Raw genomic sequence first — 22,784 nt, 5'->3', positions numbered from 1 at the left:
CCGTCCCAGGCTCAGGGGGCACTAGCAGCAGGAGGCTGCGAGCTGGGACCAGTGAGGGTCCCTCCCCTCTCCTGGAGCCTCCCTGCAAACCCAGCGATTTGTTCTCAAACCAAAGACCGAGGGAGGGGAAATCTTGCCCCCCCCCCCCATGGTGAGGGGCGTATTTGTGGGGAAACAGCTTCTCACAGGCTCAGTGAGCGGATCTGGGGCCTTTACTGCAGCTGGCAGCAGCCTCTGGTGCAGCACCAGGCCTGGGATGAGCAGAGGGTGGAGAGGGGGTCTCAGCAGGGCAAGGTGGGGGTCAGGGGAGAACTCACCCCGGCAGCTGTTCTCACTCGCGTTCGGGAATCTGGCTTTCCCAGAGCTGGACTCGTAGCCATCGGCGCAGCTGCAGGAGAAACTCCCAGGCAGGTTGTTGCAGGTGGCGTTGGGTCCGCAGTTTACTGGATTGGGCCCCAGACACTCGTCGATATCTGCAACAGGAGGGATGCTCTGCTCAGCCCGGCAGGGAGACGTTCCCCGTTCGCCCCCCCGCACTGACCTGGCAGCAGGAGCCCCAGGGCCCAGGTGACCGGTGCCCTGAGCATTCAGCACTCACAGGCCAGACTGGGCCGCTCTGGCAGCGTCATGGCCTATGACAGTGGTCTCTGGGCAGGAGCCCCTGCAGCCAGCCTGGAGCCAGTGTAAGGGCCCTGCCCCCTAACCTATTGTTTCTCAAACGGTGGGTTCCAACCCCCTGGGGGGTTGCAAGCAACTTAAGACGGGGGTCGAGGTATCACAAAGATTGAGAAGCCCACCTGTAGCGGGGGGGGAGAGAAGGACGGGGAGGGGAAGGGGCTGCCCTCCCGTGACTAGCAGCACTTCTCTGACAATGCACCTCGAGTGGGGCCAGCCCACAGGTGAGGAACTTTGCTGTGACCCTGCAGACCAGCAGGTCAGCGACGGCTGCTACGGACTGAGTCCCGCACGGACAGGTGACCTGCTCACGTGACACACTCCGATTTGGGAGGTGCTTTCACACGGGGGGGGGGAACAATGGAATTCCCTCCACAGGGCAGGGGTGTAAAAGGGCCCCAGAGATTCCTCCGTTTGTCTTCATCCAGCTCATCACTTCTGAAGCATCTTTTCTATGAACTGGACCCAGGAAGACCGATGACCGATCCCGAGGGCGTGTTCCGGATACTTATCAAACTGCAGATCAATCCTCCTCTGCTACCAGCCTGCGCCAGGAGCGGTGCGTTTGGGGGGTGTAATTTGATTCCTTCTACAATATTCCTCGCAAGCTTTTCTCTCTGTTTCTCTCTTTCCTGGGTATGAATTACCCTGGGAACGTGGCTGGCCCTCTGGGATCAGAGGAATCCGTACAGATTGGTTCATACCCTCCTATCGGTGTAAGGAGGGTGCTGGTTGTGGCCCAGAGGTGCTGGGGTGTCTAGAGGGATTAGCTGGGTGACTCCTTGCTGGACAATGTGGCAAACAGCAGGGCCCTTTGTGACGGGCTTGGTGCCTCACCATGGGGGACCGTCAGGCTTGAGCTGTAAGTTGCCCAGTCTCAAAGCAATTTGCCCTAATTGGACCCTATCACTGGTGCCACCAGAGACCTGCGACCTCGCACGCCCTGTGCCTGGGCAGGGGCCAGCACGTCCAGCTCCTACGTGGGGTCACTGGGCCGGTCTCGCTGCCCAGACCCCATTGGCCGCTTCGCCAGTGGGCAAGAGCAGCCTGTGGAGCCTCCTAACGCGCCTGCTGACAACTACCAGGGTGCAGCGCGGGGCCAGGTTAGGCAGAGGCCTGGCTTAGCCTCACTGCACATCCAGCAAGTAGCCCCTTGAGATACACCTGCCCCTGAACTCTGAGACCAGCGCCTGTCCCAACCCTGAACCCCTAAACCCAGAGCCCCTCCCGCACCCCAAACTCCTCATCCCCCGCCCCTCCCCAGAGCCAGCATCTCCGTCCCGTTCCCTCACCCCTCCCACATCTCAACCCCCCCGCTCCAACCTGCAGCCCCCTCCCGCATTGCAAATCCCTCGGCCTGGATCCGCCTCCTGCAACTCAAACCGCCTAATCCCTAGCTCCACCCCAGAGTCTGCAGGGCCAACCAGAGCCCTCGGCCCTTCCTGAATCCAAACTGGTGGCAGTGAGTATGGGGCGAAACGAGCCACCAAGGGAGGGAATGAAGTGAGAGGGGGATGGGGCCTTGGGCTGATGAAAGCTGGTGACTCTGATCAGGCCGTGGCTGGGGCATCTGGTGCTGCGCCTGCTCCCTGCTCCCCAGGCCCACAGGGGGCAGCGCACGCTGGGCTGTATCTGTGGTTCATACAGGCCCCATCCCAGGCTCAGGGGGCACTTGCAGCAGGAGGCTGCGAGCTGGGACCAGTGAGGGTCCCTCCCCTCTCCTGGAGCCTCCCTGCAAACCCAGCGATTTGTTCCCAATCCAAAGATCGAGGGAGGGGAAATCCTGCCCCCCCCCCATGGTGAGGGGCGTATTTGTGAGGGAACAGCTTCTCACAGGCTCAGTGAGCGGATCTGGGGCCTTTACTGCAGCTGGCAGCAGCCTCTGGTGCAGCACCAGGACTGGGATGAGCAGAGAGGGTGGGCAGGGGGTCTCAGCAGGGCAGGGTGGGGGCCAGAGCAAAACTCACCCCGGCAGCTGTTCTCACTGGCGTTCGGGAATCTGGCTTTCCCAGAGCTGGACTCGTAGCCATCGGCGCAGCTGCAGTAGGAACTCCCAGGCAGGTTGTTGCAGGTGGCGTCGGGTCCGCAGTTTACTGGATTGGGCCCCAGACACTCGTCGATATCTGCAACAGGAGGGATGCTCTGCTCAGCCCTGGCAGGGAGACGTTCCCCGTTCGCTCCCCCCCCCCCCCACTGACCTGGCAGCAGGAGCCCCAGGACCCAGGTGACCGGTGCCCTGAGCATTCAGCACTCACAGGCCAGACTCATGACACTGAGCCCTGCTGGGCCGCTCTGGCAGCGTCATGGCCTCTGACAGCCCCTCCCCCACCCTGTGCTGTGCAGGGGCCTCCCCAGGCAGCCTGGAGCTAGTGTCAGGGCTCTGCCCCCTAACCCAGCGTAGCGGGTGGATTGGGCCTTGACCACACCCCCTGCACGGAGGAGCTTCCCTGCTCCCTGGACCAATGGGGTGGATACTTGAAAGCCAAGTACCCGGTTTTCAACCAGGTGCCCGGTCGAACAGGGACCCTGGTGGCTCCTGGCAGCGCTGCTGACGGGGCAGTTCAAAGTCCGGTCAGTGGGGCTGGGGGGCTCAGGCAGGCGAGTCCCCACCGGTCCTGGCACCGCCCTGTGACTATCGGATTCTGATACGAAGATGCCAAACAAGGTTGCAACCACTGTCCTGTGTCTGCACCAAACCTTGTGCAACTAGAGTTACCGCATGGTTTAAAAAAAAAAACGGACACACTTGATCTCAGATGAGCGGTGGTGGACGGGGACCAGGTGGGAGGGGAGCAGGGCTGGCCGGGAGAGGGTCAGGAGGAGCAGGGCTGGTCGGGGGAGATCAGGGCCGGGACCGGCAGGCTGGAAGCAGGGCTGGCTGGGAGGGGGTTGGAGGAAGCGGGACTGGCCAGGATAGGGGATGAGGGGGAGAGAATTGGCCGGCGGGAAGCAGGGCTGGCTGGGAGGGGGTTGGAGGAAGCGGGACTGGCCAGGAGAGGGGATGGAGGGGAGAGAATTGGCCGGCGGGGAGCGGGGCTGGCCAGGAGGGGGTCGGAGGGAGCGGGACTGGCCAGGAGAGGGGATGGGGGGGAGAGAATTGGCCGGCGGGGAGCGGGGCTGGCCAGGAGGGGGTCGGAGGGAGCGGGACTGGCCAGGAGAGGGGATGGGGGGGAGAGAATTGGCCGGTGGGGAGCGGGGCTGGCTCGGGCACATGCAGATCCCGGGTGCTGCCCGTCCCACACATGGTCCCAGCGGGCGCACTGGTGAGTCCAGCCCCGGGGACTCCATCCTGCCCCCTCCCTCCCCTTCTTGGCGGGCAGACATGCTCACGCAGTGTGACTCTCGCAGCGTGAGCGTGTACCAGCCGGGCAGTACGGAACTGCGTAGTGATACTCAGAATAATAAAACTCACTTAATTAGAAAACACCGGACTGAAAGCTCAAATTCCAAACCGTCTGGTTCAAAACCGGACACCTGGCAACCCTCGTGCAACGGGGCCAAGTGAGGGGTCTGTGGAAAGCTCGTGAGTCGCTGGCTCTGTTCATACTGCTCCTGGGCAGCTCGGAGGGCACGGCCGGGTCTGGCCAGAGGGAGGCCAGTGGGCTGCAGAGAGGGAACCTCAGTGACCTGCCCAGCTGGTACCAGCCAGGGGGGAACAAAGGGCGGAGGGGTGGAGAGGCTGAGAACAGAGGGGCCCAGGCAAAACAGTGTACAGGGGAGGGGCTGCTTTAGGGGGATATTGGAGGCTCAGCTGCAAGAAGGGGGCTTCTGAACCGGACACAACCCAGCTCCCAGCCCAGCAGGGGAGACTCAGACATGAGAGATCCTTCGCTGCATTCAAAGTTCAATAAACCCTCCTGTTTGGTGCTGGCTGAGTCGATCTGGACTGGAGAGCAGGGTCGCACTCCCAGTAGCAGGGAGGCCCCAGGGGACAGAGTGAGTGGACCTTCCTGAGGGCCCACAGCAGAGACAGGCCTGCTGAAGGCCCTGAAAGGCACCGTCCCAGAGGTAGAGGGATGGACCCCAGCAGAGAGTGGACTCCCCGAGAAGGGGCTGTTGCACCATTGGAGGTTCTGCCCAGGCACCAACGGGCCAGGTGCGGGTGTGACCTGTGAGACAGTGACAAGCGGTAACCTCTTATGTGTCAGCCTCCACTTGGGGAGGTACTTTCACCTTCACACGGGGAGAACAACGGAATTCCCAACACATGGGCAAGGGTGTGAAAGGGCCCAGAGGTTCCTCTGTCTCTGTCCTCATTCCAGCTCCTCACTTCTGAAGCGTCTTTGCTATGAACTGGACCCAAAGAGACTCCTAACGGAGATTGTATTCCAGAGACTCATAAAACAGTCGATTAATCTCTCTCTGCTCCAAGCCTGCACCAAGACCTGGGTAATTGGTGGGTGCAATCTGATGGATTCTCTCTCTCTCCCATTTGGGGATTGGAGGATTCTGTTTTCAGAACGTCCCGTCTGCGTGAGGAGTGGCGCTGGCTGTGGCCAGGAGAACGGGACCATCTAAGTAGTTGCTCGTGTGACTCCCTGCTTGGCCAGCGTGGCACACAGGAGTGGCCCTTTGTCAGGCCCGGCCAAAGAGTTCGCGGGGCCCAAGGCAGGACTCTATGTCTGGCTGAGCCACACAGCCACGCGGCTCCCAGTCAGGGCAGTGAGTAAGTGGCCAGGTGGGCGGGTCCAAGTGCTGGGCAGTGCAGGGTCCTGAATACGTGGGGCCCAAGGCAACCGCCTCGCTCTCCTTGCCCTAAGGCTGGGCCTGCTCTCTGGGACTGGCTTGGAGCTTTATCCTGGAGGCCCCAGGCGTGGGCTGTAAGGAGCCCTGTCTTGAGCGATTCGCCCTGATTTGAGCCTCCCAGTGGTGCCGCCAGAGACCCGCTACATCACACGCCCTGCACCTGGGAAGTGGCCAGCGCGTCCAGCTCCCAGGTTGGGGGTCATGGGGCTTCTCTCGCTGCCTGGACCCTACCGGCCGGTACGCCAGTGGGTAAGGGGGGGGGGGCAAGCACAGCCTCCTACCACGCCTGCCCCAGCCCAGGCACAGAACCTGCTGGACATGACCAGGGCGCAGTGCGGAGCCGGGACAGGCAGGAAGCCTGGCTTAGCCTCGCTGCCCCGCTGACCAGCAGCCCCTTGAGCTAAGCCAGCACCCCAATTCTGAGCCCAATCGCCTGTCCCAACCCTACACCAAGATGCCCTTTCAGCACCCCAAACTCAGCCTCACCCACTCTCCTGCCATCACCTGAGCACAGCTCACTCACCCCCTCCCACATCTCAGCCCATTACTTCAACCTACAGCCCCTTCCCAAATCCCTCATCCCCTACCTCCTGCCCATAGCCCCTCCTGCACCTCAAACCCCTCACCCGAAGTACACCCCAGAGTCTGCATGGCCAACCAGAGCCCTCAGCCCCTTCCTAATTCAAACTCCCAGCCCCATCTCAGCCCCCTGAACCCCACCGCTGCCCCCCCCCCAAGCCCGCATCCCAGTTAGAGCCCCAGACCCTCCCATATCCCAACTGCCTGCCCCAGCCCGGTGAAAGTGAGTAAGAGTGGGGGGAGCGAGGCTCTGAAGGAGGGAGGATGTAGGGAGTGGGGGGGGGGGGGGTGAGGCCTGAGGGAAGGGGCAGGGCTGGGCAGGGCCTTGGGGAAGAAGTGCAGCTACAGTGTTTGGTTTTCTCCTCTCAGAGAGTTGACAATGCTAATCGGGGTGTCACGTTACTGGATTTTTAGGGAAGCAGCCAGATCACTGCTGCACCCATGGGGGGTGTTTGCCCCAAACGTAGGTAGAAAGGGGCCATGTGAGGTGTCAAACAAAAGCTTCTGTTCTACTGATTGTGAATATGCTATTCATGGACTTGTGTCGTGTCTGTATGTGGAGTTATAATGATGTGTTGATGCTGGAAGATTCTCTGTATGAGGAAGAGCAAGGGGCAAGGAAAGCTCAGCCTATGGCTATGCCAATTAGCAAGGAGACAATGAATCTCTAGGTGCCAACAGGGCCGGCCCGAGCCCTTTTGGTGCCCTGGGCCCAGGCCTGCGGCTCTGCCCCCGCGTGCAGGACGCAAGCACCGGGCCATGCAAGGCCCCACAGCCGTCGGGGCAAGGATGCTGCTGGCGCCACAGGGCTGGTGCTGCGGGAGCCGGGCGCATGGGTCCTGATGGCAGCTATAAGGGACACAGCGCATCCCTTACAGCTGCCATCAGGCACCCCCCGTCGGTTGGCGCCCTGAGCAGCTGCCTGGCTCGCCCATGACTCTGTCCGGCCCTGGGTGCCAATACACATCTCAGGAATGTGACTGATACCTAAGGGTTACCAGCATGGAACATGGGGATGGGCCACTGACCAGGTGACCTGCTGCAGCCAAGAAGATGCCAGTAGAGGGATATAAGTGCCATGTGGCACCTTCCATCTTTGTCTTCAGATCAATTTTTGATCTCAGAAGCAGCCTTGCAGGGAACCACGAGCCGGAAAGAACTGTGAACCCATCCTGACATCGGATCTACACCAAAGCCAGCAGTTATAACATCTCTGCTATGAGCCTGTATCGAGAACTGGATGAGTCGTTGTATGTAACGTACGATTCTTTAACAACCTTACTCTCATGCTTTTCTTTCTTGTAGTAATAAACCTTTCAATGTTAGATTCTAAAGGACCGGCTCAGCATGATCTTGTGGGTAAGATCCAACGTGTAAATCGACCTGGGAACTGTGGCTGGTTTCTTGGGACCGGAAGAGCCCGTTCAGGGAAGGTGAGAGAACCCCTCACCTGTGTGCAGGCCTGGGACTGACTGGGGCATAGGAAGGACTCGGGTGTCCGAGGGGTTTTGCTCGTGAGGCTTCTGGCTGGCCAGATGGGCAGGTGAAGCGCTTGGTGCAACTGGTTTGTGGCCTATTTGGGAGGGGCCTCCAGTCAGGGGTTCTAAGGAGCCCTGAGTTTGAGCAATTTGCCCTGAGCGGACGCCCTCAGCTGTGCCCAGACCCGGCCCGGTCTGTCACACGGGCCTGGCTGGGGCTTCCGTTGCTGCACTTGTTCCCTGCTCCCCAGGGCCATAGAGGGCAGCGCCTCTTCACAAGGCCCCTTCCCAGGCTCAGGGGGCACTAGCAGCAGGAGGCTGCGTGCTGGGGCCAGTGAGGGTCCCTCCTCTCTCCTGGAGCCTCCCTGCAAACCCAGCGATTTGTTCCCATCCAAGGGCTGCGGCAGGGAGATCCCGGCCCCCGCACACTTGGAGAGCAGTCGGGGTCACAGCTGATCACTTCTACCCTCACTCCGACCCCGTCCCAAAGCCCCCAGCCGCCAGACAGCTGATCCTCCCAAGAGCTGCCCAGCGGTGCCTCCAGTGGCTGTTGAGCTGCCGTGGCTGGTGGGAGCTGGCACCTACAGGACCCAGCAACATTTGTCATAGAATCCCAGGGCTGGAAGAGACCTCGGGAGTCACCGAGTCCAGCCCCCTGCCCAAAGCGGCACCAACCCAACTCAATCCTCCCAGCCAGGGCTTTGTCAAGTTGGACTTAAAAACCTTTAGGGTACGTCTACACTTGCCCCCTGCTTCGGAGTAGGGAGGCAAATGAAGCATACCGAAGTTGCTAATGAAGCGCGGATTTAAATATCCCATGCTTCATTAGCATATTCGCGGCCGGTCGCCATTTTGAAACGCCGGTGGCCCGATTTGACTGGCCGTGTGCAGACGCGGTAATTCTATCGGAAACCTTCCCTTGATTAACTGTTCCTCCTCATTGCACCAGTGTAGATGTACCCTTAGGGATGGAGACTCCCCCCCCCCAGGGAACCCAGCCCAGCGCTTCCCCGCCGGCCTAGGGAAATCGTTCGTCCTAATGTCCAACTGAGACCCCCCCACTGCTACTTGAGACCGTTTCTCCTCGTTCTGCCCCCACTGAGAACAGCCTCTCGCCAGCCTCGTTGGAACCCCCCTCAGGGAGCTGAAGGCTGCTCTCGAATCCCCCTCACTCTCCTGTGTTGTCCTCACAGGGCTCAGGGGGCCGGGGACCAACCTCGACTCCCGTTGAACTGCGGGAACTCAGCATCCCTCAGGACGTGCTCAGCGCCCGCAGAATCCTGCCCCAGCCCCACTGGCAGCGATTCCGGGCCCCGGGGCCCAACAGTCAATGGGCCCCCACGAAGGCACAAACTGCGCCGCTTGGGCAGTGCTGCAGCTGTGCTGGAGGGTGCCCCGGGAGCTGCCCCCTGCCCTGCTGGGAGCGCTGCCGGCAAGTCCAAAGGCTTTGTCCTGGCCCCGCCCCTTCTCCGAGGCCCCACCCACCAGTCTGTCCCCTGTCCTCCCTCACTCTCCCCACCCTCACTCTCCGCCGAGTGGGGGAGGGGCTGAGGCTCTGGGAGGGAATTCGGGTGGGGGAGGGGGTGGGGAGCGATGGCTCTAGGAGGCAGCCTGGCTGTGGAGTCGGGCTCTAGGCTGGGGGAGGGTGTCAGGGCGCAGGAGGGGGCCGGGGGTGGCATTTACCTTGGATGGCCCCTGGACACACCCTCCTCCCAGCAGTGGCTCCTCTGTGGGTCAGGGGGTCTCCACTCACCATGGCCACAGGCACCGCCCCAGCCGCTCAGACACGGGCCGTAGGCAATGGGAGCTGGAGAACTGGGGCGGGGGAGGGGGGGGCAGCGCGCTGAGACCCCCCCAGAGGCCACGGATGTGCTGCCACCGGCCATGTACCCCAGGCCTGTTCAAATCTCCCAGGCCCCTCAGCGACTGCCCCGTCCCCCACACGGGTGGGGCGGCACCTCCCCTGCCAGCCTGTCAACCTGCACGGTGTGTGGCTGCAACGAAACCCTCCCAGAGCTCTGCCTCCCTGCGGGGGGACCCAACCGCCCCAGATGGGCCTGCTGGGCCTTGTGAAACACTAGTGACCCACTGCCCAAGCCCCCCTCATTCCCCGGGCACTCCGCCACCCCCCCCCCCCGCCCGCCCCAAATGCCTGAGCGATCTGGGGTCGGACGGGGATGCCTGTTACCATCGCAGGTCTCCAATGTGTCGTTGAAGAAGCGACTCCCTTGTGACAGGAATCCCTCCATGCAGGCGCAGTGGGTGCTGTTCACACAGGTGGCATTTGACGGGCAGATTAGGTCAGGGCAGATCTCAGAGGCACCTGCTGGGAATGGAAACCAGAGTGAGCCGCCCTGCGCCGTCTGCCCCTTCCCCCGGCTCATCTCACGCCCTGCGGGCCCCTGCCCATGCGCTCCCAGCAGCTCTTCGGCCCCTCGTCTCCTACTCGCTCGTCAGCCGGGCTGGGGCGAACGGGGCCTGGTCACTGGTGAGCACGGTCAGCCCCTCTCACCTTTGTGGATGGAGGGAGGGGCCTGGCTCCAGCCAGATGTAAGGTAGGCAAGGGCTGTGCGGGCTCTGCAGGACGGCTCTGCTAACAGTCTGTGTCCTGCCCCATGGCCCGACCCCCACATTTCTCTCCTGGGCTTCCCCATTTCCACAGCTCTGCTGATACCCCTCAGTCCTGACCCACAACCCCAGCTATTCTAGCCCTGGGACTCCCCCCAACCACTCTGACAGCCGCACCCCCAATCTGGACCCAGACCTGAGCTCCACACCCAGGCAGAGCTGTGCCAATAGGTCTCAATCCCACCCCAGCCCTGCTAGGCCAGCTGGCTAGCACTCCAGTCCCTGCTGTCTGCTCCCCAACCCCTGGGCAGAGAGTGAGGCTGAGTGACACCATCAGAAGTTGTGGGACTTGGCAGAAGACTGGGCAGCAGGAGGAGTCATGTTTAAAAGACAGTGGCCTAGGGGCAGAGTAGAACCTGTAAGCAGAGGGTGAGACACACTGAAGGGACAAATGGACACAGAGGGGCTAAACCTCACACGGAGAGGGCCACGCCAATGTTCCCTCTAATTTTTCTCATCTGTGTGCAAAATAAACTTTGTTCTGTGCACTGAGGCATTTGAAAATGTGCACCACCCTTAGTAACACAGGCTGGTGGCTGTGGGCACACTGCTAATCAGCTGGTGGCATCTGAATCCCCCCTGGGAGACACCCAAGTGCTCAGCTCACAGGGAACACTAGGCCAGACCCTCATCGGGTGTACGCTGGCAGCACAAGGCCTTTCACTTCAGGGTCGAGGGGTCTGTGTTAGTCTCTAGGGAGTCACTGGACTCCTCGTTGTTTTTGCAGCTACAGACTAACAGACAGATTAGAGCATCAGCTTTTGTGGCTAACACCCACTTCCCCGGATGAGTGGGAGTGGAAGTTCCACAGGCAGGATGTGGATAAGAAAGAAGATGCTTGTGTTGATTGTAGGAACGAGTTAATCAAGTCAGGGCACACTTGATCCCCTCATTCACGGCATTTGGTGGGGGATGTTACTGTCCACCGAGGGGAAAGTGCCTTTGTGATGCGTTAACCAGTTCACGTCCTTCTTCAGCCCGAAATCGATAATGTTGAAATTGCAAATTATCCAGTTCAGTGTCTCCCTCAGTGAGCGGGGTTTGAAATTGTTTCCTATCTACAGCCCTGTCTGACGGGGCAAGCACGCCCGTCCCCCTCAGAGGCAGGGTATTAGGAGTCTGAGGCCTCTCAAAAGGTGCTTTACCCCGTGAGCATATTGAACCCAATGAATATGGCCCAATAATCGCACCTCATCCCTATGAGGCAATCAGGCCTAGTGGCCACAGTCAGTAAAAACACCCGTTCTGGAACGGCAGTGAGGCCCAGATATCACAGGGTATGTCTACACTAGCCCCCTAGTTCGAACTAGGGAGGCTAATGTAGGCATTCGAAGTTGCAAATGAAACCCGGGATTTAAATATCCTGGGCTTTATTTGTATGTTCCCATCCAGTCGCCATTTTCCTGGAAGACGTGGTGCACGCGGTGGGCCATACCGGCTACACGTGGCAGTGAAACGGCAACTTGAACTAAGTCCTTAGTTCGAATTAACTGTTACACCTCATTCCAGGAGGAGTAACAGTTAATTGGAACTAAGGACTTAGTTCGAATTGCCGTTTCACTGCCGCGTGTAGCCGCGGGCAGTTACTTCGGGCTAGTGGAATTTCAAAATGGTGACCAGATGGGAACATGCAACTTCGAATGCCTACATTAGCCTCCCTAGTTTGAACTACGGGGCTAGTGTAGACATACCCACAGTGAATAATAACATACCCTGCTCTCACGGCAGTGGGGCCCAGTGTCCAGTCACCGGCCCTCTCCTCAGAGCAGTGGTCCTATACCCAGCCTGCTTACAAGGAAAGAGCTACTGTTTGCAACCTCTGAGGCTGGTCTAAGCCAGCATCTTTCCACCTTGTCTTTTTGGGACCGTACTGTGCCCCTCGTCTCTGTTCTGCACACACGTATCCCATGTACCAAGAGCGTGACGGCACCTCCTGGCCTCGTCCCACCTCTATCGTCCTTATGTTTGGGGCATTCCAGCGAGAGTAACTGCCGGCCTGTGCCTACGGTGCACGTGCCAGAGGCGTAGCAAAGGTGTTATGCGCCCGGGCGCAAAGGCAAAATTTTCCGTTCCCCACTGCCACTGCATGGCAGGGCCCCAAATCTGACACACAGCTGAGCCCGACCCTGGGAGGAGGAGGGTGGAGCTTGTACCATGTCTTGCCCGATCCCCTCCAGTTTGAGGCTGGGCCCTGCATGCACTAATTCTCCGGCAGAGGTGGACGGGGGGTCAGACGGGAGGAGAGAGGCTGGGGGGAGGAGGATCCAGCTGGTGGCAGCAGGAAGAGGAGGAGCAGGCGAGCTGAGGGATGACAGGGGGAGTGGAGTGGGATTATACTGGAACCTCACTAGCGTGGCACCATGGGACAACTCCCCCCCTTCCCCGCGCGCCCTCCTTACTATGTCACCGTAAATAATCCACCTCTTAGGATATTTATTGCTTAACGAATTAATTATTTTACTAACTGCAGACGTATAAATTATAGTTTTGTGGTTTACATTTTGTTAAATAATTTTTTCTCTTCAGTTTGTTCATATCCCGTTCTCATTAGGTTACATAAAAAATGTCAAATTCTTAAAATATGTAAGTTTTATAAAACACTAGATAAATGTTATACACCCTAAATATCAATTCTGTCACTATATTTCAATCAAGCATTTAAAACCACTGTTATAGCAAATGGGTAATGAATAAAAGGTAAAAAGGTTTTAGCTGCAGCCCAAAAAACCTGCCAGCAATAGGTGAAGCAAACTACAAAGTCCTAAAGAACAGCCACATAAGGCATGATTTTCCGCAAATGCTTTTAACAGCTGTCAGGCTGTTTGGTTAAGGGTATAAAATACTAGGATTGATTGTGTTGAGTAGCCTTACTGGGCCCGACCACATTTGGCTCACTTTGCTTTACTGATCAATAAAGCTGTCTGTTTAGCCGCCTAACCTGAGTGACGCCTTTGCTTCAACAGTAGAGAGGTGGGGGGAGATCCAGCTGGTGGCAGCAGGAAGAGGAGGAGCAGGCGAGCTAAGGGATGACGGGGGAGTGGAGGGGGACTATATTGGAACCCCACTACCATGGCACCCAGGGTCAATTTCCACCCTCCTTCCCGCGCGTCCTCCTTACTACGCCACTGTAAATAATCCACCTCTTAGGATATTTATTGTTTAGCGAATGTGGCTGCAACGAACACCCTCCCAGAGCTCTGCCTTCCTGCTTCAAATTACTTGTTTCACCAACTACAGACATATACATTTTGTGGTTTACAGTCTGTTAAATATTTGTTTCTCTTCAATTTGTTCATAGCCTGTTCTCACGAGGTTCATGTCTTTTACATAAAAAATGTCAAATGCTTAAAATATGTAAGTTTTATAAAACACAAGAGAAATACATGTTATACACCTTAAATATGAATTTCATCCCTATATTTCAATCAAGCATTTGAAACCACTGTTATAGCAAAGATTTTGAGCGTATCAAACTTACTGTAAGTATCTATAATGCTTCCTAACTTCCTAGTTACTTACCTCATTCACCTAATTGTTTTTCATACTATTGCACAGTGATAAACTACATGAGAGTTATGAATTACGAGATTAATTTACCTGTTAAAATAACACTCAGAAAAACTTTGAAATAAAATACAAGAATCGTCCTCACTTTCCTGAAGTCTCCTGAAGCAATAAGTAGCCTGAGGCTGAGGGTACACTGCAAGCCTGGCTCGGTCTGCCATGGGGACTTTTTCCTTCAGGCTGCCATGAGATTCTATCCTTAAGTAAAAGAGAAAGGTCTCTCTGAGCTGCTCTACCCTGAATCGAAGGTAAGGCTGGCAGGAACCAGTGCCAAAAGGGCATCAGGTTAGGGCTTAGAGTGTGGAGCTGCTGCCTCACGCTAGCCGAGGGCTGTGCTTAAAGGGACCCAACCCCCACCCCAGACAGACAGTTGTCAGGGATCCCCGCTTGCTTGTCTACTTCAATGAGGGACAGCACAGCAGTCCTGTCTTGGAGTGCCCACACTCGGCACATCACAGCACTCGGCCATCAGCCCGGCTGCATTTGCCGCAGGCTGCCATCCGGGGGGGGGGGGGGGTCAATCGGGGGGCTGTCAGGATCCAGGAGGCCCTGCAGGAGAGCTTCCACCCCGAGGAGCCTGCAGAGCCACCCCAGTCCTCCCCATCGGGGGCTCGTGCCCCATTCCTCCCTCACCTCCTTCCACTTACCCCTCCCTAGCCCCCCTTCCTGATATAAAAAATAAAGGACATGTGTATTCAAAAATAGAAACTCTGTTTAGTTAACAAAACTGGAGGGGGGGGATTAACCTCTGGGGAGACTGGGAAAAGGAGGTAGGAGAGGGGAAGAGAGAGGGTGGGAGAGGGGAGGTGGAAAGGGGGAAGCCAGGGGAAGAAGGAGGAGGGAAAGTATAAAACTATGCTATGCCATATCTTCAGCCTTGGAAAGGGTTCCGAAAAGGGCAACTAAAATGATTAGGGGTTTGGAACAGGTCCCATATGAAGAGAGGCTAAAGAAACTGCGACTTTTCAGCTTAGAAAAGAGGAGACTGAGGGTGGATGTGATAGAGGTCTATAAAATCATGAGTGATGTGGAGAGGGTGAATAAAGAAAAGTTCTTCATTAGTTCCCATAATATAGGGACTAGAGGACACCAAATGAAATTAAGGGGTAGCAGGCTTCAATCTAATAAAAGAAAGTTGTTCTTCACAAGCAAATATTAAACCTGTGGAACTCCTTGCTGCAGGAGGCTGTGAAGGCTAGAACTATAACAGACTTTAAAGAGAGGCTGGATAAAGTCATGGAGGTTGGGTCCATGGAGTGCTATTAGTCAGAGGGTAGGAACAGTGTCACTGGCCTCTGTTTGTGGAAGGCTGGAGATGGATGGCACGAAACAAATGGTTTGGTCATTGTCATCGGTCCATCCCCTCCGGGGTACCTGGAGTTGGCCGCTGTCGGCAGACAGGCTACTGGGCTAGACAGACCTTTGGTCTGACCCAGAATGGCCGATCTTATGTTCTTATGTTTTAAGCTCAGGGCTCAGGGTCGGGGGTCTCACTGGACCAACTTGATTTTCATGCCAACCTGCCCCTTGGTTCGCATGTGGCCTTTGGTAGCCAGGCTGGCAGCTATCCTGCCCTAGACGGCCACTTTCCTGTGCCTAGTGCGGAGATTGTGGACTTTGGAGGCCTCCCCCCAAACTTGGATGAGGTCCACGATCTCTGCACTAGACCAGGTGAGCGCCTGCCTCTTGCGGCCCCGGGCAGGCTCCTAGGAGCCGCCAGCCTGGTCCTGGGAAGAGGTGGAGGGCTGGGTGGCAGTGGGTGGCTGGCTCATGCTGCGCCAGGTGCAGGGTCTGCTGGCTGGGTGCTGGCAGGCTTGCACCTGGCACAGGCACTGTAGCCAGCCTGTGCCCCTTTAAGGGCTCCAGGGCCGAGAGGGGGGGCAGAAGAGTTTCCCTGGCTTGGCCAAGAGTGGCCACCAGAGCAAGCTGGGAAGGACTAGCCTCCCACTAGTTCGAATTAAGTGGCTACACAGCCCTTAATTCGAACTAGTTAATTCGAACTAGGCGTTAGTCCTCGTAGAATGAGGTTTACCTAGTTCGAATTAAGCTCTCCGCTAGTTCTAATTAAGTTCCAACTAGCGGTTTGTATGTGCAGCGCCTATGAAAGTTCATTCGAACTAACGGCTGTTAGTTCGAATTAACTTTGTAGGATAGACATACCCACAGTTCTCAGGTTTCTCTGCTTGCTGGTCCACCTCGCGGAGGGACAGCAAAGCATTTGTGTCTTGGAGTGCTCTGCTTGCCCTCACTCAGGACACCACGGCACTCTGCAACATGGAAGCAGACCTGTCCCTGGGCACGCCGGTGCGTCTCATGGGGTTGTTGCCATCAGCCCGGCTGCACTTGCTGCAGGCTGCCATCTGGGAGGTCCATCGGGGGCTGTCAGGATCCAGGAGGCCCTGCGGGAGAGCGTCCACCCAGAGGAGCCCTCAGAGCCGCACCGGTCCTCCACACCGGGGGCTCGTGCCCCATTCCTCCCTCACGTCCTTCCACTTACCCTTCCCTAGCCCCCCCTTTCTGATGTCAAATAAAAGACATGAATTTTCCAAAATATTTACTGGGTTTATTGAACACAACTGGGGAGGGGAATGAAACTGTGGGGATACGGGGGAAAGGAGGTGGGAGAGGGCAGGAGAAAGGGTGGGAGAGGGGAGGGGGAAAACTGGGAAGAGGGAGCTGGAAGGGGGAAGCAAGGAGAAGGGGGAGGGGAAGCTCAGCACTCAGTGCTGGGGGTCTCGCTGGGCCAAACGCCTCCCAGCACAGCGAGGGAGGGGGCCTCGGCGTCCCCGGGGGAATGGGGAGGAGGGTGCGGAGGTTGAGGTGGGGGGTGTGGACATTGAGGGGGAGGGTGTGGAGGTTGAGGAGGAAGAGGTGGGAGGGGGGCAGGAGTGGGAGGAGGGACAGTAGTTGGGGGGGCAGCAGGCGCAGGACCGGCACAAGGCACCATGCTCTGCAGCAGGGCCTGCAGGTGACAGTTCCTCGCTCGGTCCTCCGCAAGCTGCTCCCGGCGGAGCTGCAGGTCCTCCAGCATCCAGGCCTGGACGGTGCGGTGCAGGGCTCGCAGGGCCCCCAGGTGCTGGTCCCAGTACTCCTGCTGCGTGGTGGCGGTCCGGAGCAGGCCGCGGGTGCGGGAGCATGTCCCTGGCGGAGTGGTGCACCCTGCACAAGCAGCGGGTGCAGCTGTAGAGAAAGAAGAGAAGTGATCAGTTCTCCCTGGGGACACAGTGGATGATGCCCAGCCCCCCCCGCGATGTGAGGGCGACCATGCCCTGCACCGTCAGAGCCACTGTGCTTGCAGAGAGGCCATGGTCAGGATGTCTGGCTCTCCCCAGGACTGGGAGCTGCCCCGAGACTGCAGCCATGCCCCTTTGCTGTGTATAGTGTGGCCGGCGCGGGGGGATATGTCCCCTGCCTCTGTGTAGAGGGGGTGTGTGAAGGTAGAGAGTCCTGCTGGGTCCCGCCCCGGGGTTGGAGCGTGTCAGGTCTCTTCACGCATGTGCCTATTGGGCCACAGCCCCTGAGTGTCACACAGCTGGAGCCACCTGCCAAGGGTGGCATGGTACGTGCTCGCATGTGCACGAGTGGCTGCGTGATCCGTGAGAGGCGTGGCCCACACGCGTGGTCCCTGGTCTCCCTCCCCACCTCTCCCCCGGGCAGGGGACAGTGCTGGCACTTACATGGTATGGCCTCCCTGGCCGACCCTGCCGATTCCGGAGCCGGAACAGCTGGCAGTGGCCCCTCTGGTGCGCCCAGGTCACGGCCCTCCGGTCACGGCTCACTGCCTCCCGGGATGGTGTGGATCGCCCCGCTCCCCAGGAGTTGGTAGAGGGCGCGGAAGTAGGGGCAGGTAGCAGCTCCTGGCGTACGCCTGCTGCAGCTCTTTGACTTTCAGGTGCACCTACTCCTGGGTGTGTCTATGTTCCTTTCGGGCCACGGTCGCTGCTATGCAGCCGTAGCCGCATTCCTCCTCCTAGTGCGGAGACCACGGACGTTGGGGACCTGCCCTCAAACCTCAGTGAGGTCCATGACCTCTGCACTAGTCCAGGAGGGCACGCACCATCTACGGCACCTGGCTGGCCTCTGGGTGCTGGGGGACTGGGCGGGGGATGGCAGGCTGCCACTGTCTGCCTGGCTCATCCTGGGGCCACTGGGTCAGGGACAGAGACTGCTGGCAGGGCTGGCTCTGGCAAGTGCCGTCTGGCCAGAGTCTACCCCTTTAAGGGCCCTGGGGCTGGGGGAAAGGAGAGGAGTTTTCCTGGTTTGGTCCAGAGTGGCCACCAGCGGGAACCTGGGAAGGGCTAGCCTCCAGCTACTTCGAATTAAGTAGCTACACAGCCCTTAATTCGAACTACCTAATTGAAATTAGGCGTTACTCCTCGTAGAAGGAGGTTTACCGAGTTCGAATTAAGCACTCCGCTATTTTGAATTCAATTAGAAATAGGGGTTTGCATGTATAGCCGCTATTAACACCCTTCTGATGTTAATCCCAAGTCTCTGCTACGACTGGGAGATGTGGGTGACCTATAGAAAACACCGGCATTTTCTTTGGAAAATCTGCAACAGAACGTGGGGGGATAGATCGCCTCAGGAATGTCAACTCCTTTAGAACTGAGATTATCCCTCACCAGCTGAGGCAGAGCGGGCACTGTGTGCAAATCTCTGACATATTTTTACCAAAATTCCTTCCTGTCCAACTCGCCAAAGGAGAAAGGAAACAGAGAGGCCAAAAGGAAGGGTACAGAGCAGTGTTTCTCAACCTTTTTCTTTTTAAGCTTCAGAGAAGTAGCTGAGCTACAGACTAACAGGAAAAACTTAAAAACCAGAAATAGCACTTTAAAGACTAGCCAAACATGTAGATGGTATCATGAGCTTTCATGGGCAGAAGTTGGTTTTGCCCGTGAAACCTCATGACACCATCTACATGTCTGGTTAGTCTTTAAAGTGCTACGGGACTAGTGTTTTAAAGTTTTTCCTTTTGTTATAAAGTACTTTTTAAAAAAAATCATAAGTACCCGCAATGCACTCCCCCCTCCCCCAGAGCCAGGCGCACCAGCCCCCCTCCCATCCCAATGCAACTGTAGATACATCTCATTAATCTCTGTATTAATCACTTTCTCATTGCATTTTTTAAGTCCTTTTACATAGACATTATGTATACTTTCATATAGAACACAGAAAATGTGTATGAAGTCTTTCTACATAGAAACCTTGTATCTTATAGATTTTGTACCCTCTTTTGCTTAATGGATTGTCCTGTTGAGTGAACGAGGTGTGAATGGATAAGGCCTGAAAGACCTGCACCTCCCTGCACTTGCAATAGTTGGAGAAGGGTGGGAGCCAGATCCAAGAACAATGAGAAGAACAATGGGACCTGTGAAGTGGGCTCATTGAAAGAAGACTGGACCTATGGACGCCTTGGGAGTCAGCAGCAAGCGCCTGCTTTTGGAAGCCCCCTCTTTGAAGGCCAATGGGGCAGCATTAAGACAACTAACTGCAAATGCACATGATGACTCTCAAAGATGATGCGTCTGCATGGGATGACTGATGCGGTGGGTCTGCATGAGAGTGAAGACACTATCAGTCTAAGGCCTCTTGCAGAGGGACCCCGGCTTTCCTCCTGTCAACATGGGATCATGGAGCTGGCTCCACCCCTCCCGCACCTAACTCACCTGGCCAGTGCAGTTGGGGGGGAGCAACTATTGGCAATAACAAGACATGTGTGTGTGTGTGTGTGTGTGTGTGCTCGCGTGTGCGGTATCACAGGCCTACGGTAAGAGCTGACGGCTATTTGTATTACCAATAAATGTGGCATTTTGCCTTTTCCCCCTGAAAAGACCCTGTGCAGTACTCTTAAGTACAACACAACACCCCTCCCCAGAGCCAGGCATCCTCAGCACCCCCCATCCCAATTCACCCCCCCCTCCAGAATCAAGTGCCCCAGCTCCCCTCAGCCAATCCCCCTCCTGGAGATCCAAGCACCCTCAGTGCCCCCATCCTAATGCACTCCCCCCTCCCTCAGAGCGAGGCACCCCCAGCTCGCCCGCCAATCAAAAGGGGTCACACAATTTTTTTTCTCAACAACTTTGGTCTCCCCCTTTTTTTTTCTCAACAGAATAGTATAACGGTGTCATTCCAGGGGGCTCCTCTGCAGGCCCGACAAGGGCTGCTAGGGGAAACATTTCTGACAACACGTGCACACTGCACGCACACACCTACATGGAAGGGGCGTGAGCAATCGCTCAAAGGAGAATGGGATACTTAGCACAGGGGAACAAATGTATCGAAACACATAGGCCAGTTCGGGCCAGGCAGCTGCTAGAAGTGTGCACACAACACAGTGTTATAGGCATTCAGTGCATACGAGCAATATTAACGTATCTAATGTGAATCATACCCATTGACCATGCAATATGTGACCTTAGCCCAGCATACGGCAGTGACCACGTCAGAAATAGATTTAACCCCCCGCAAACATTCAGCTGTTTCTAGTGACCCAGATCCAAGGACCCCAGCTCCACCATAGAGCCAAGACCCCATCGAGAGCTGTCCCCCCTCTCTCCTGTATCAGCTTTAACAGCAGAGACACATTCTGCGTGGGGCTTCTGTGATGGGAACAAAGGCATCCCCTGCGGATTTGCTTTCTGTTCCCCCAGCCTGGGAACTTACCCATTGAGCCTTGAGTGCTCCCTGGAGGCAGAGGGGGGACAAGGACCACGATGAGAAACACTTGAGAGAGAGAAAAATAAATGTGTTTGTAAATGTTATCCAAACAGAAACGAGCAACACAGAGACAGAGACAGAGACAGAGACAGAGACAGAGACAGAGACAGAGACGTCTCTTGGCCCTTGTCCAGGGACCAAATTTTGCTGGATGACTCCATTGTGATTCTAGTGTAAATTCAATGAAGTCCGTTCTTCCATTAATAACTGTTTATACCATAGTAAATGCAGGAACCCCAGCTTTGTGCCACTCCAGCAAGCTGGCTTACTCCGCTATCTTGAAATTCCCCTTGTGCACTGGCTCCATGTTATGCCTCCACCCACAAACCCTGGGCACAGAAGCTTCCCAGAGATGAGTGGTAGGGCCAAGATACTTCTATGCTCTGGCTATTGCCAGCTGATGAATGGTCCCTTGGGCCAGGGATGCTTCAGGAGGAATCGGGAAAGGCTTTAGGCTGCTTGCAGGCACCAGACTGATCTGAAGTTATCCCCTGGGATTCAGTGGTTGTGAACGCGGCTGGAAGCATCTTCGACCCATCCAGGCTCTGGTCTCACGGTGAGTCCCTCTGAGCCAGCCCCAGGAATCTGACGGTTAAATCTAAGGGTGTTTCAGCAAGCCTGGATGAAGTCTCCATTGGTGCAACTTGAGCAAGGGAGGGAGCAGAGGAAATTGTCTGTCACACCAATGTAGGTGTAAATTCGAGCTCTAGGAGACTTACCTGGGCTTGCTCTGAGCAGCTGGCGTGTGAGAAAGAGAAGTGTGGCCGTGTTTGGGCAAGTAACTGGAGAGGCTCCCTGCCCCGACCACATCCCTGTCCAAGGCCACAGGTAGGCACTCAGGGCAGCTAGCCCCTTCCCCCGCTGTGGGGACACTTCTCTGTGTAGCACGCAGCTAGACGAGAGCTAGCCCAGCTGTGTCTTCCCCCACTGGAGCACACACCTTCCAGCTCTCGTGCAGATGGACACATGGACCCCTCTGGGGTCTCCGGGCCCCACCCCTGAGTCCAGCCCATGGACTTTGTTCCACTCACCCAAAGGACGCACGTCCCCGCGGGGTCCCATGGTGGCTCCGACACTCTCAGGAGCGGTTGAGCTCTGAGGGCTCTGAGCTTTGCAGCTTCTTTATTTTGGGGAAATTAGGCAGGAAGCCAAAGTGACTCAAGCCCTTGTTTCAGATCATATCAACCTAAAGTATGGACACAGCAAAACACTGTCCAGCCTGCCCTGCCCTCCCTCCTGCTGCCTCCCTCATCTGCCAGACCCATACTCCGTTACTTTGCAGTGAGACCCAATGGGGAAAACTGAGCACAGTGCAGATGGCCCAGCCTCATTTCACTGAATCAGAAATGGAGAGTTGCGAGGGACCTAAGGAGCTCGAACGATCCACCTCCAGGTGCTGAGGCAGGACCAAGCGGACCTAGAACATCCCTGGCAAGTGTGTGCCCAACCTGTTCTTAAAGCCTGCACTGACAGGGACTCCACAACCCCAAAAGAAACCTTTTCTGCAGTTCTGCTACTGAGCCAGTGAGTCTCCATACCTCCCCGACCAGCCTTGCAACCTCCATGTGGACAAGAGGAAACTAGCACGTTTCCTTAGTTAGAATCAGAAAATACTTTTGAAATTGTACTGCTTTTGGGCCCCACCCACTAGGCTGGGTGCCTATGAAGGAAATTGCCTCGCTTTGGTATGATTTGCTCTCAAAAAATCCATGTTGGCTGTTGCTTATCACCTTATCATCCTCAAAGGTTTAATAAATTGGTTGCTTCATCATTCCCCAGTTTTGCTCTTTTTTGAAGAGAGGCACCATGTCTGGCCTTGTTAGGAAACTCTCCCTTTCTCCATGAGAGCTGGAAGATTGTCACCAATGGTTCAGAGGTTGCTTTGCCTAGTTTCTTAAGTGCTTTAGTGTGAACTTTGTCTGGCACCGCCAAAATGCACAAATTTACCTCAGCTCAGTAATTTTTGGTAACATGGCTATTGTTTCCCTATCCTGGCCACTGATCCTTCCGTCTTGCTAATATTAACAAGGGTTATGGCTCTGGTCACAATTAACCCTCTTAATCCTTTTTTCAGGAAAACTTAAGATGAGCCCACACCGAGTGGCTGGTTGCTGACATACTGGTCAGAGATTTCAATGGGCTGGGGTTCTTAATGGGCATCTAACGTGGGGAAGCTCTAATGCCACCTCATTTTCTGAGAAGCGGCTTTTCTGAACAAGAAACAAACAGGAAAGCAGATCTTTCTCCAGATCACAACGAGGCTACTGATCTGGGAGATGGTGTTGTTCACGTGTCAGCCATCCCCGTCAGAGACCTCTATCATATCCCCCTGTTACCCAGGTGACAAAGGTAACTAGGAAAAACAGGAAGCTAGAAGGTGACCCCAGTATCAGG

At 56.5% G+C, this 22,784-nt stretch overlaps 1 protein-coding gene across 4 annotated transcripts in view; it reads right to left on the bottom strand.

Annotated features, from left to right (window-relative positions):
* The window catches only part of LOC102454223 (adhesion G protein-coupled receptor E3-like), a 145,982-nt gene that overhangs the window by 19,908 nt on the left and 103,290 nt on the right, over positions 1-22,784 (bottom strand). The window contains exons 22-24 of one of the 4 annotated variants that reach the window (XR_012896657.1): positions 20,337-20,396; positions 9,667-9,804; positions 2,661-2,798 (exon numbers count right to left, since the gene is read on the bottom strand). Coding sequence is in view for 2 of the 4 variants with exons in the window: in XM_075902415.1 (XP_075758530.1) it covers positions 318-473; positions 2,643-2,798 (312 nt within the window). In the remaining 2 variants the exon portion in view is untranslated. Of the gene's footprint in view, positions 1-317; positions 474-2,642; positions 2,799-9,666; positions 9,805-19,786; positions 20,397-22,784 lie in introns of those variants that run through there. The other 3 variants (XR_012896658.1, XM_075902415.1, XM_075902414.1) reach the window with 3 other exon arrangements.

Source organism: Pelodiscus sinensis, chromosome 19 (assembly GCF_049634645.1).
Source record: "Pelodiscus sinensis isolate JC-2024 chromosome 19, ASM4963464v1, whole genome shotgun sequence".
In the NCBI taxonomy this organism is placed as follows: domain Eukaryota; kingdom Metazoa; phylum Chordata; order Testudines; family Trionychidae; genus Pelodiscus; species Pelodiscus sinensis.
This window is presented reverse-complemented; position numbering and strand designations above follow the sequence as displayed.